General features: G+C 41.2%; 1 protein-coding gene across 1 annotated transcript in view; it reads right to left on the reverse strand.

The window, feature by feature from the left end:
* The window catches only part of TMED10 (transmembrane p24 trafficking protein 10), a 36360-nt gene extending 24063 nt beyond the window's left edge, over window positions 1-12297 (reverse strand). Inside the window, exon 1 of the mRNA XM_032405614.1 lies at window positions 11913-12297. Within this exon, the coding sequence (XP_032261505.1) occupies window positions 11913-12137 (225 nt within the window). The 5' untranslated portion in view covers window positions 12138-12297. The remainder of the gene's footprint in view (window positions 1-11912) is intronic.
* Window positions 12298-12949: the final 652 nt, after the last annotated feature.

Raw genomic sequence — 12949 nt, forward strand, 5'->3', positions numbered from 1 at the left:
GCTCCTCTATAATGATGTGCCTGACCTAATGCAGAGGTGGGCCCTGAAGGATCTAGACAAAGGCTCCAGTGCCCTGATTCTCTGCCCTTTAGCACTACCATCTATCTCCTAATCCCACCTCCCTTCTTACACCTCACAGAATTCCCAGACTTACTAAAGTTCCAAGAAGGCTGGGACTACTTTTGGCCACTTGCTGAAATCGCAAGTGTGTTAAAAAAAAAAAAAAAAAAAAGAAAAGAAAAGGCCAGGAAGACAGGTCTTAAAAATAATACTACCTACCCAGATCTCAGTTTTCAATACAATTCTCCAATAAAAGGAACCAGGGATTCTTGGAGAAATGGTTGGTCCTAGGATTGAGGCAGAAAGTTATACAAGATGAGCCTGCAACATTTTGTAGTGCCAGAAATTAAGGATGTGTTCAGAAACAAAACAAAAACCAAGAATGAGGGTATGTCAAAGGGACATAGAAGCCAAATAAGGAGCTCCCAATAGCCAAAGCTGAAACAATTTGAGCAACAAAATAGTATTTGACTGTAATCCAAAGTATAAGTATAAAATAAATATCCACAAATCCATACTGATATAAAGGATTAAACAAAGGAGAAGAAACAAGTCTCCCATGCAGAAAACTCAAATAATTTATGTAGAAAACGGCACCCTCAAGAAGACTGGGACTAAGCAAACCTCCTCACTCCTGAACTGTGGGCTGCACATAGTGATTTCCTTCCAAAGAGTACAGTATGGGAAGGGGGACAAAAGTAACTTTCCAGTGGAAAAACCTAACCAACACTGCCTCAGCCAGATGATCAAGGTCAATAGCAACAATGATAAATCATGTTGATAGCATGCTCCCTTAATATGATGTAATGAAAATGGCACTTTACCTCTGTGGGCTTCCTCCCCAAAACCCATAATCCCAATTTTATCATGAAGAAAACATCAGACAAATCCCAATAGAGAGGTATCCTACAAAATACTTGACCAATATTCCTCTAAACTCACAAGGTTGTCAAAAACAAGAAAATCTGAGAAACTGTCATAATCTAGAGGAGTCTAAAGAGACATGACTAAATGTAATATATCTTGGATGGGATCCTGGAACAGAAAAAAGGACATTAAATGAAAACTAAGGAAATCTGAATAAATACGGACTTTAGTCAATAATAATGTAACAATACTGGCTCATTCACTGTGACAAATATATCATATTAATATAAAATGTTAACAGTAGGGGAAACTGGCTGTGGGGAATATGGGAACTGTACTATCTTAATTTTTTCTGCAAATCTAAAACTGTTCTGAAATTAAAAGTTAGTTTAAAAAAATAGTATTCAGAAAGATGAAATCAAATGCATATATACACACACATCTCTCCAGATTCTCAAGAAATTTACGGTCTACTCAGAGCCAAGCAGGCATCAAACATCTTTTTTTTTTTTAATTATAGGTTTTTTTTAAGATTCTTACTGATTGGTTGAGAGCACATGCAAGCAGGGGGAGGGGGAGAGGGAGAGAGAGAATCTCAAGCAGACTCCATGCTGAGCAGAGCCCGATGTGGGGCTCAATCCCACAACCCTGAGATCATGACCTGAGTGGACATCAAGAGCTGGATGATGAACAGACTGAGCCACCCGGGCGCCCTGCATCAAGCATTCTCACAGACTTTTTGGAGGTCTATACAAAGAGTTACTTTGGACAAAGTCTATACTTATTCCTGTGAAATAACATACGATGCCTGGGGAAGATGGCAAGTCTGTCTTTGTACTGGTACAGGCCACACACTGCGTTCACGTGCTCAATCAGCTCCATACCCCACCGGTCGATGAAAATCTTAGAAAACAACAAAACGAACAAAACCACTTCTTTTCCAGGAGGCCTACCATAGCAGCAGAAGCCAATTAGCTTCCAGCTTTGGTGCAGCTGGTGAAAATCTGAAGATGTCATTTCTTTCAAACAGGCTCCTTCTTGCACTCTGTCTTCCTCAGGTTTACAACCAGTCTGTAGTGTAACATTTGAGTATATAATGTGTACATATTATTTTAAGGACAACTATCAACCTTTGTAACTCCTGAATGACTAACTCAGGAACTTAGAAACATCAGGTCCCTTGTAGAAGCTCTGTACACTGATAAAAATGAACTGAAACAGAAACACCTATTCTCTTCTTCCTTTGAGAGACAGCACAGTGTAAGAGACTGAACGTTCTAGAGTCAGACCTCAGGTCTGTGTTCAAATCACAATTGTGTCACTTACTAGCTGTAAAGTTTGGGGTATATTCCTTAACCTCTCTGTTCCTCATATGTAAAATAAGGACAATAGCACACACTTTATGAGGTTATTGTGAGGATTAAAGTTAATACAAGTAAAGTGCCTAGAACAGTGTCTGGCACATGGCAAGCACTCATTAAGTGTTACTAGTATCATCACTGTTGTTAGCATTATTATGGTAACTATTTGTTAGTAACAATTCAGAACTCCATAAACATTTAGGTCACTAACCATACTTCCAACCTAATAGTTCTAATGGATGGCAAATTACATAAAATACACTAAAATGACTAAACTCAGGGATCATTAGAGCCAAATGGTTACTACATAGAAACAGAAAAAGACAAAAAGGTAAACTCTCAAGGAAGCAGCAGGAAGATTTAGAAACTGAAGGGATACAAAATGTCTAACCAAGCAGGTGTTCAATGATACCTTTTAGCTACTAACACCAGATAGTAAGAAATACAAGAGGACCCCAGCATTTCCTGCATGTGTTTTTTAACCTGATAAGTCATAAACTACATGCAGGACCCAACGTTGGCAAGGAGGGGAGAAGAGAGTATTGCGTGTGCATGATTAGGGGTTGTAGGCCTATACCCTTCTTTTGGTAAAAGTTCATGAGTGAATCTTCAGCCATGGGGTCTATTACCCTAAGACATAAAAAATGAGAAAGAACACCAAATCACTGAAGATGCTGTAGTTTTAGACTAGAAAAATAGTACAGTAGTCTTCCCATATCCTTGGTTTCACTTTCTGTGGTTCCAGTTACCTGTAGTCCACTGCGGTATGGAAGCAGATGATCCTCCTTCAGATGTATGTTCAGAAGATCAGTACTAGCCTAATGCTACTTCACAATGTCTACGTCATTCACCTCACTTCATCTCATCACACAGACATTTCATCATCTCACATCATAAGAAGAAAGGTAAGCTACCACAAGTCACCACTGTTTTCAAACTTGAAGAACAAGGGTAACTGATGGCCTAAAAGCTATGTATAATGGGCAAAACATTAATTTACCCTGATCTTTCAAACAAGAGCAAGTACCAACCGAGCCTACCAATTGCATCCCTGAAATCAGGGGATCACAGCTACATTATACCCAGAACAAAGTCAAACTTAGAAAGGCTATAAGCAGCATTTAGCAACTCTAAATTCTTTCAAATTTCCAACACAATTCAACAAGGACATAGCACAGCACAGAAGTATTGCTCGAGGAGGCTTGTCGAAGTGTTGAAACTTGGGGCACCTGGGTGGCTCAGTAGGTTAAGCATCTGCCTTCGGCTCAGGTCATGATCCCGGGGTCCTGGGATCGAGTCCCGCATCGGGTTCCTTGCTCAGCAGGGAGCCTACTTCTCCCTCTCCCTCTGCCTGCTGCTCTGCCTGCTTGTGCTCTCTCTGTGTCAAATAAATAAATAAAATCTTAAAAAGAAAAGAAGAAGAAAAAGAAGAAGTAGTGTTGAAAACTAGAAATGGAAAATTTCCAGGCACTGGGTATGGTAATAGATAGATGCTCTCCTCCTGCTTCTATCAACATTTGTTACATTAACTCAACACAGGCAAAACGTCATGCTTGACTGGGTGGGGGGAGGGGGAGGAGTTGGGAGGAAGAAAGGAAGAAAGAGAGGGAGGAAGGGAGGGGAATGAGAACGAAAAGACCAGTTGCTGCCCTAACAATACTACTGCGGGGGTGAAGCCAGATCAAATGTTTTTTTTCATACTGTTCCAAAGTTATTTACGGTAAAAACCTCCAGCGTGACCCTTTTAGGCACAAACAAAGCCTTGTTCTTTCTTAACAACTAGTCCCTTGATTTCCCACACGTTACGTTGAACAATGAGGTTGGGGGCACAGGATAAAGCAGATGACATCAACCTCCCTCAAGTCGGAGGCTTGTTTAGGAGTCCAAATTCTGGTCTGTGGCCAGCTAGCTGATTTCACAGAGGGCTCTACTGTCCAGACTGCCAGGCTGAGTACGCATATGGGGGCAATGGCTCAGATCAACCACCAGTCAGCAATTCACACAAGAAACAGCGGAGAAGTCACTGTACTCTGCTAGATTACCTTCATAAATCTGTTCCATTTTCCTAGAAACTAGGCTCCGTCTTCAGAAGTCATCATAAAGACATGGAATAGCCATTTCAATTTCTAAGCAGCCCTCTTCTCTACATCAGTTCAAAACAGAAGGCTGCAGGCAACTGTTCACCCAATAAGAGAGATTTAAATGAAGTAACATACTGTTTAACTTTTACAGAGAAGGAAACACAAGGTCAGAAATCTTATATATGATACGAAAAGAAACTAGCTTTTAATACTATCAAATGTTAATGTATCAATTAGCCTTCTGTACTAAACCACCTACTGATTGAACTGTTTCTACCCATTGGACAATAGTCACATCAAATGTCAATTTGAAAGAGACAGATTTTTCCCAATAGAAAAAGATCAGCTCTCACTACAGATGCCAGTAATAAACCGAAGTAACTGTTCTAAATAAAAGAATCTCCAAACTACAGCATATATGTGTGCATGTGTGCGCACACACACACAAATCCTTCCAGAGCTTTCAGTGGGCAAAAAAAAAAAAAAAAAGTTAAAAGCCAATGGTTTCCCAGCTGCCAAGATGCTCCTTGATAATTTTTAGGCTTAAATTGTGATAGGCCTATGACTCAAGGCTGAACTCTTCAAACGATCTGTTTGGCTTTCTATAAGCTAGTTGGGAGAGAGTGGCACCACAATTGGATATAATATCCAAGGAAAAATAATTGCACTTAGCAAAATGAATTGTTAATTAGCATTAGCACTCTTGAAAAATGACAATGAAAAAAAGTTAGACTGATTATATTATTTGGAAGAGGCTATAAAAAAGCATAAATCATTTCAGTTATCACCATTAAGCTTTTCTTTTCTTTTGGGTGATGATTAGGACAACTGCTCACAACTGCTTTTCTCTCTCTGTAATCTATTTCTAAAGTATAAATCGCCCTTAGGCAACAACTCATCTCATCCCCTAAAACTAATTCATCCTCCAATTTCCACTATTAACAAGCATTCTAACTAATAGATGGTACTGGAGCTTATTAAAATATTATGATATCATCTAGTCTTAATGAAAATGTGGTTTTCAATTAAAAAATCAACAGAGTTGAGATTCTGAGCCCCTACAAGAGGCTTTTTATGGACCTGAAGCAATGAAGAAAATGTATACATTCACTATAAATGATGAGTCAATACTTCTGTTTCAATTTCGTGTAGCAAAGTCTTTAAATCTGATACTACTTAGCCTAAGTTAGCCTCACTTTGTGAAAAGAACAGGGATTGGCTATATGGGATAAATTCACTGGAAATCCCAACACAAAACACATAATATAGGCCTGAAGCAGAAATCTTAGCAGTAGAGTCCCGCCCATCATTTCAATCATTTCTCTGTTCAGAAAGGCCTTCCCTGACCACTCAAATACTCTTTACCCTTCAGTCACTCCCTACCCACTACTGTTTGATTTTTCTTTATAGTACTTATCACTACCTGCAATTGTCTGTATTTTTTGAACTTGTTTTTGTTCGCCAGTTGAGCTCAAGGACCTTGTCTGCTTTTCATCCCCATTTCCCCAGCTAGGTCTGGCATATACTAAATATTAAAATATTTCTTGCATGAATAGGAGAATCACAAACAAAATCCTCAGAATTCTCATATTATACTTTATCAGGTCACCAAAATGACATAAAACAGGGGAGTCAGATTAGCAATTCAATTTTCATTCAGTAGAGAGGAAACAAAAGAATACTCATATATATGACCCATTCCCTGAATAATGAAGAACCACCTCAGTTAGTCCTTCCAACAATTCTATGAGATCTATCATCCCCATCTTACAGATCAGAGACCCAAGGAGAAGAGTTAAGTAATTCCCTCAAGACCATATACCCTTTAAGTGGTGAAGCTGTTGAGATTTGAACTCAAATTTGTCTGACTCCAGATCCAGGTTCTTTCCACTATACTTCTATTTAATAAGGACTTCTATTTAATACGACTAATATATTTAATTCAGCTGTACAACAATAAGTACACAGTACTTAAACTTAAGACACAAAGATGAATGAGACATTAGACTTCACAAAATAAGCACCATACTACATCAAAAGTGCCATGTCAAACAGGTTATAATGGAAACACATAGGAGGGGTGTACAGGCAAACACCAGTCTAGATTAAGAGAACACTGTATTCAAGGAACTGCATGGGGTTCAGCATGGTGAGAGTCAGGAGTGGGAAAAAGAAGTGAAGAGGGAGAAAGAGGAGAAAAAAATTAGAGATAAGGCTAGGACACTGCCAATTCATTTGTTCATTAACTCTTTATGTTGAAGTCCTACTATGCACTATGTGCCAGGCACTGTATTAGACAGGCATTTCAATGATGAGACATAGTCTCTGCTCAACTACATTCACAAAAATCCTTATGAAAGAGACTGCCTCATTCAGAGCAACAACAAAACATCAAGTCCAGCTGGCTAGGTTTTGCACTTCAGAAAGCCTCCAGCCCCCTTCTTAACCTCAACCCAAATGCTGCTTGAACCAAGGGTGGACAAATGACCAAAGAGAAGACATCAATAGGCTGTAAGAAACCTAGAATGTGGCCTGGCACATAAAAAGAGTTAAACCAATCAGATTCTCTCACTCAAGAGGTGTACTTCAGAAGCAGAAATGATGTACAAAGAGAATCCTTGAGCAGTTTGGGACATGAGTGGTCAAAAGGTAAGAGAAAGTGAAGAGATGCTATGAAAAAGGTTGCAAACTATGATAAGGGACTGGATCAAGCCCACAAAAGTGTTCTGTGGCCTGCACAGAATATCAAATTTTTTTAAATGACACCCAGCTTGCAGTCTCTAAAATACTATTCCCCACAAAATGGACCAGAACTCCTTGAAGGAATAACTGCTTCCAGGTCAGGGGTTGGACAAACAAAAGATGAGCCTAGGATACCCTGTTCCACAAAACAGGGAAGCTATCAAACCCTAATGGGGTTGTTGTCAAAAGGATACAGGAGTCAAAGGGACACCTGAGTATAAAGAAAGAACGCAACTGATAAAAACAATGACAATAACAAAAAAAGATTTCAGTGTAATACTTAAAATAAAACAAAATAAAAACCTGGGGCACCTAGGTCAGTCAGTTGAGAGTCCGACTCTTGATTTCGGCTCAGGTCATGATCTCACGGTCTTGAGATCAAGCCGTGTGTTGGGCTCTGTGCTTAGCAGGGAGTCTGCTTCTCTCCCTCTGCCCTTGCCCCTGCTCGCTCTCTAACATAAATAAATCTTAAAAAAAAAAAAAACCTTCTTCTTCAGACTACATCGGAAATGACAAGGACAACAATCTCTCACTCTGAAAACTGTCAAGAAGGAATGAATTCTGTGTTTATCCTATAAATTTTAGGGTAACCAAATGGTCTTAAAAATTGATGAATTCTTGGGGCGCCTGGGTAGCTCAGCAGGTTGAGCATCTGACTCTTGATTTCGGCTCAGCTCATGATCTTGGGTCCTGGGATCAAGACCTGTGCTGGGCTCCATGCTCGGCAGGGAGTCTCCTTGCGATTCTCTCTCCCTCTCCCTGCTTGTCATGCACGTGTGCTCGCTCTTGCTCTCTAAAAATAAATAAATAAATCTTTTAAAAAAATTGATGAATTCTTTAAGACAGCTAACAGGAGCCTGGGTGGCTCAGTCAGTTAAGTATGTGCCTTCAGCTCAGGTCATGATCTCCAGGTCCTGGGATTGAGCTCCAAGTCAGGCTTCCTGCTCGGCGGGCAGTCTGCTTCTCCCTCTCTCCACTGCTCATGCGCGCGCTCTCTCTCTCTCTCTCTCAAATAAATAAATAAAATCTTTAAAAAGAAAAAAAAGAATTCCAACTAATAAATACAGAAGGAATAACAAAATTAGAAAATCGTCATTACACAACCTTAATGAAACAATAAATTCACACAGCAGTTATCAATGGACTGATAGGTAAAAAGATCGATGAGAAGCTTTACAATGGAGGCTTTGGGCTGTCACCACCTTGGTAGGTAGAATAATGCCCATCTCTCCAAAGATGTCCACATCCTAATCTTTAGAACAGTTACGTTACATGGCAAAAGGGGTTTTGCAAGTGTGATTAGAAACTGAGATAAGGAGATTATCACAAGGGTCCTTATAAAAGAAAGAGAGAAGCAGAGGAGAGAGGGAGGGGTGGGAAAGAGGGAGAGAAAGAAAGATTTAGAGATACTAATTACTGGCTTTGAGGATGCAGGAAGGGGTCACCAACTAAAGAATGCAGGTGGTCTAGACCCTGGAAAAGGCAAGGAAACAGATTTTCCCCTAGAGTCTTCAGAAACAACACTGCCTTGTTGACACCTTGATTTTAGATAAATGCGCCCTGTTTTAAGTTACTGAGTTTGTCATAATTTGTTCTAGCAGCAGTAGGCCACTAACACATACGTGAACCCACCGATCAATCTTAGCACTAAGAGGCATGAAAAGTACTGTGTGCTCTGCCATGATGCCACATGAAGTACTCTCACCCAAAAGATAAACCTGAATCTAATTACATCTTTACAGCTGATTCCTTTTACAAGAAATATGGGGGAACTGTTTAAACGATACCTCAAGGAAGTAAACTGACAAATCCACAAATCTTTACAGACAACTGACTCTAACAATACAACTGCAAGCATTAAAAAAAAAAAAAGAAGGGTGAGTGAATTGCTCTAAATTAAAGGGACCTGAGAGAGATACAACAAATTAATTTAAAAATATATTTCTGAGACAAGTGGAGAAACTTGAATATGAACTGAGTATACTATTAGCATTACTGTTAGTTTTGCAAGGTGTGATTATAGCCACATAACATTGTGATTATGTTCATATTTTTAAAGAGATTCATGCTGAAGTATGCAAGATTGAAATACCATGATATCTGGGATTTACTTTAAAACAATTCAGCATAAAATGTGAAGGGAGAGGCAGTTCCAATGAAAAAGGTGTGGCCACATCCTGATAATTACTAAATCTGGATACTGCATTTACAGTAGTAGACTGACCGTACTCTTCTCTATAAAACTGTAAACAAACCAGGGTGCCTGGCTGGCTCAGTCAGTAGAGCATGAGACTCTTGATCTCAGGGTCCAGAGTTGAAGCCCCACGTTGGCAATGGACCCCACTTTAAAAAAAACGGAAAAAAAAAAAACCTGCGAACAAACCAATGCCAAAGCCAAATTGAATTAGTAATATTTAAAGATTTTTTTTATTTATTTGACAGAGAGAGACACAGCGAGAGAGGGAACACAAGCAGGGGGAGTGGAAGAGGGAGAAGCAGGCTTCCCGCAGAGCAGGGAGCCCAATGTGGGGCTTGATCCCAGACCTGAGCCGAAGGCAGATGCTTAACGACTGAGCCACCCAGGCGCCCTGAATTAGTAATATTTAAAAATCAGGAGCTTTCACATCAAAATCTGGATTTCTGACTTCATATGAAAAATTAAATGTGGCAACAAGGTCTACATCAAGAGATTAGTACTGGCTACTCCAAATTAACAGTTTCTACTACTCCCGGTTATCCCCCATTTATTGTCACTGCTGCTGTTTTTATTTTTATTTTTTATTTTTTTTAAAGATTTTATTTATTTGAGAGAGAGAGTGAGAGAGAGAGAGAGAGCACAAGAGGGAGGAGTGGGAGAGGGAGAAGCAGACTCCCTGCTGAGCAGGTAGCCCGATGCGGGACTCGATCCCTGGACTCCAGGATCATGACCTGAGCCGAAGGCAGTCGCTTAACCAACTGAGCCACCCAGGCGCCCTGTCACTGCTGCTGTTTTTAAACATACCTGGGCCAATTCACTCATTTAGACTGCCTAGTGGGCATTTGGGTTTAGGACCCCAGAAGTAGTTCAATTAAGCTGGCTAGAAGCAAGAGAACAGAGCAGACATGGGGAGGGTGACTGAGTGATAGCAAAATGCTAGCGTGTAGATGTACGGACTCCTGCTATTGAGGTCTCTCCAGCAACTTTGGAGACAGATTAATTCCCATGAGGCCATAAAGCTACACTATGCTTCCTGTGTAAGTGCTCACTAGAAGCAAGGCCATATGCATGATATTCTGGAAAATACGAACATGAAAATAATTCCTGCCCTCGGGATACTAACAGTCTAATAAGGTATAAAGAAAAATAGCTACAATATAAGATGAAAATAAGTGAGTTTAGGGTATTGTTCAGGGTGGCTCATATAAAATGCAAAGTGGAGAGTAACAAAGTATATAAAACTTCAGAAACCGATCATAAAGAGTACTACAGAGCACGTTGGGAAATTTAAACTTTATCAGATTAGCAATAGTGAGTCAATGAAGGATTTCAAATTAGAAATACAAATCAGAAGGGCAACACTGGAGATGAGAGTAAAGTCTCCCTCATTGCTCAAATTCTCTTATTTTATGCACTATATCCTTTGAGGAGCCAGCAGCATGACCTCCAAAACGTCTATCTAAACCTCTAAAATTATACAATCACAGCTTTCTTGGTCAGACAGAAGTTTGGTACCTGAAGAGAATAATAAAAAGTCTGTATCTCCCAAATAAAGCATAAATAAATTGCATTTATTACCACTACTGGGTTCCAATACCTTAAACATAAATTATAGTCTTATTACACCCTAAGCTCTATTAAAATATTTCTTCCTATTTAGTCTAAGACCCATTTTGTTAAAAAAAACAAACGCTTATTGCGAATAAATAAAGCACAATCAAATCTTGACTAAGATCATGTTACATTAACATTTCAAAGATCGGGCTGGTCAACCTAATGGCAAAATAGGACCAAACTGGCATTATAATAGTAGTTGTCACCAGCCAAGAGCATCGCTGAAATTTATATAAAAATTGGCCAAATCCAGACTCTAGGGTACCATAAAAGAAAGTATTACAGACTGAGACCATTTTGCGATCGACTTTAATCAATCACAGGAATTACAAATAAAAAGCAAGGAGAGCCTAAAATTGCAGTACTTTTCTTTCACCTTACTTAACTCCCAAACTAAAAATTCCGGCTCTGACATCAATTTATTCTACACGTCTTTGAGCCTCAGTTTGCTCACGTGTAATACGAGGCCAAGAGTACCTACTTCATAGGGCACAGTACGAACTAAATGGTATCGCATATAAAGTGGCACAGGACCTGACACACAGCTAATGCTCAATAAAAACAGGTTTCATTATTCACAGTAAGCTTCAGTGCCTCCATGATTTTCCTGCAGGTACCAGTCTGAAAATACCCACGAATACTCAACACCCAGAGACTTCTCTGGAGAAACAAGTCACAGTTCAAGACACCTAAGACTGCAACTGGTATGAGACCCCGAGCACGACCCAAAGTCGAGGCGGCCCCAGCTCAGCTGCCACCACATCCGCCAAGGCTTCGCGGTCCTTCTAAGGGTTCCCTGGCATTGGCGCCCGGCCCCGCCCCGCGAACGCCAACGAGCGGGGTGAGGGGGCGGTCTCGACAGCGCACCCTTTGTGCTTCGGGGAGACTAGGCCGCCCCCGAGGCCTCCGCCCGCCGGCTCCCCTCCCCATCCTCAGCCTCCCCTCGTCGACGCCTACGGTCTTCCGTCCCCGCGCCGCCCACTGCCGCACCTTGAGGTGGGTTCGCAGGCCGCCAGCGCCCCCAGACTGGTCGGTGATCTCGTACGCGCCCGTCACCAGCAGGTCCTTATGGATCTCCTCGCGGAGGCACTTGCGGGAGTTAACGGGCAGATGGAAGGAGATGGCGAGCACCGAGCTGGGGCCGAGCAGGAGTAAAAGCAGCAGTGCTAACGGGCAAGGGCCACGCTGAGCTGGTGGGCCAGACAAACCAGACATGGTGCCGGAGACTGTTCACCCCCTCGGGCCTCTACCACGCCGGAACCGGGAGGGCCCACGTGATTCACCTCTGACCTAATGCCGTGGGCGCCATTTTGGAGACTGGCAAATAGACGAGGACTATATTATAAGTCTTTTGAAAGGGAAGAAAGGATACGACACCACCCAGTATCCACAAGTCAAGGTGGTTAAATAAGATTTTCTAGAAGGTAACCGCAAAGGTTTTATTTTTGTTGAGCTTAATGACTGCTCAGTCAGCCGTAACAAGTATGGGCAGCCCTGGAAGTAATTCTCCTTTAGCTTCCGGAAGTAGTACCCGCGAGTTTTTTTTAAGGTCGGTGATACCATAGCAACCAACCCCCAATAGGAAACAGCCACAAGGCCCTTCGTAGGGCCCACCCACCAGCCGCCAAGGCGCTCGGGACGGAGGCAGATGTGCAGTCCCAGCATCTTGCAGCCTCAGTGACAGCTGGGACTTTGAGCACTTAAGAAGAAAACTTTGAGAGGCTGAGCGGAAAGACTCCAATTTGGCTATTAGGCGAGCGGGGCCAGTATCTCAGATTAGGTATACGGGTTACCTGGTGAATGTGAGCTGGGCGGCATCCGGTTCATGCACTTGAGCAGAGTATTTGGGCTAAAGTGACGGCTTTCTGAATGTGCATCTTATTTAGTAAACCTTAGGTGCCTACTATGTTAGGTAACATTAAAACAGAATTTGGGTTTTGTATTTTTTTTAAGATTTTACTTTTAAATAATCTCTTATGTCCAATGTAGGGCTCGAACCCACAACTCTTGAGATCAAGTGTTGCTTG

This window comes from Phoca vitulina, unplaced genomic scaffold (assembly GCF_004348235.1).
Source record: "Phoca vitulina isolate PV1807 unplaced genomic scaffold, GSC_HSeal_1.0 scaffold7, whole genome shotgun sequence".
Classification (NCBI taxonomy): domain Eukaryota; kingdom Metazoa; phylum Chordata; class Mammalia; order Carnivora; family Phocidae; genus Phoca; species Phoca vitulina.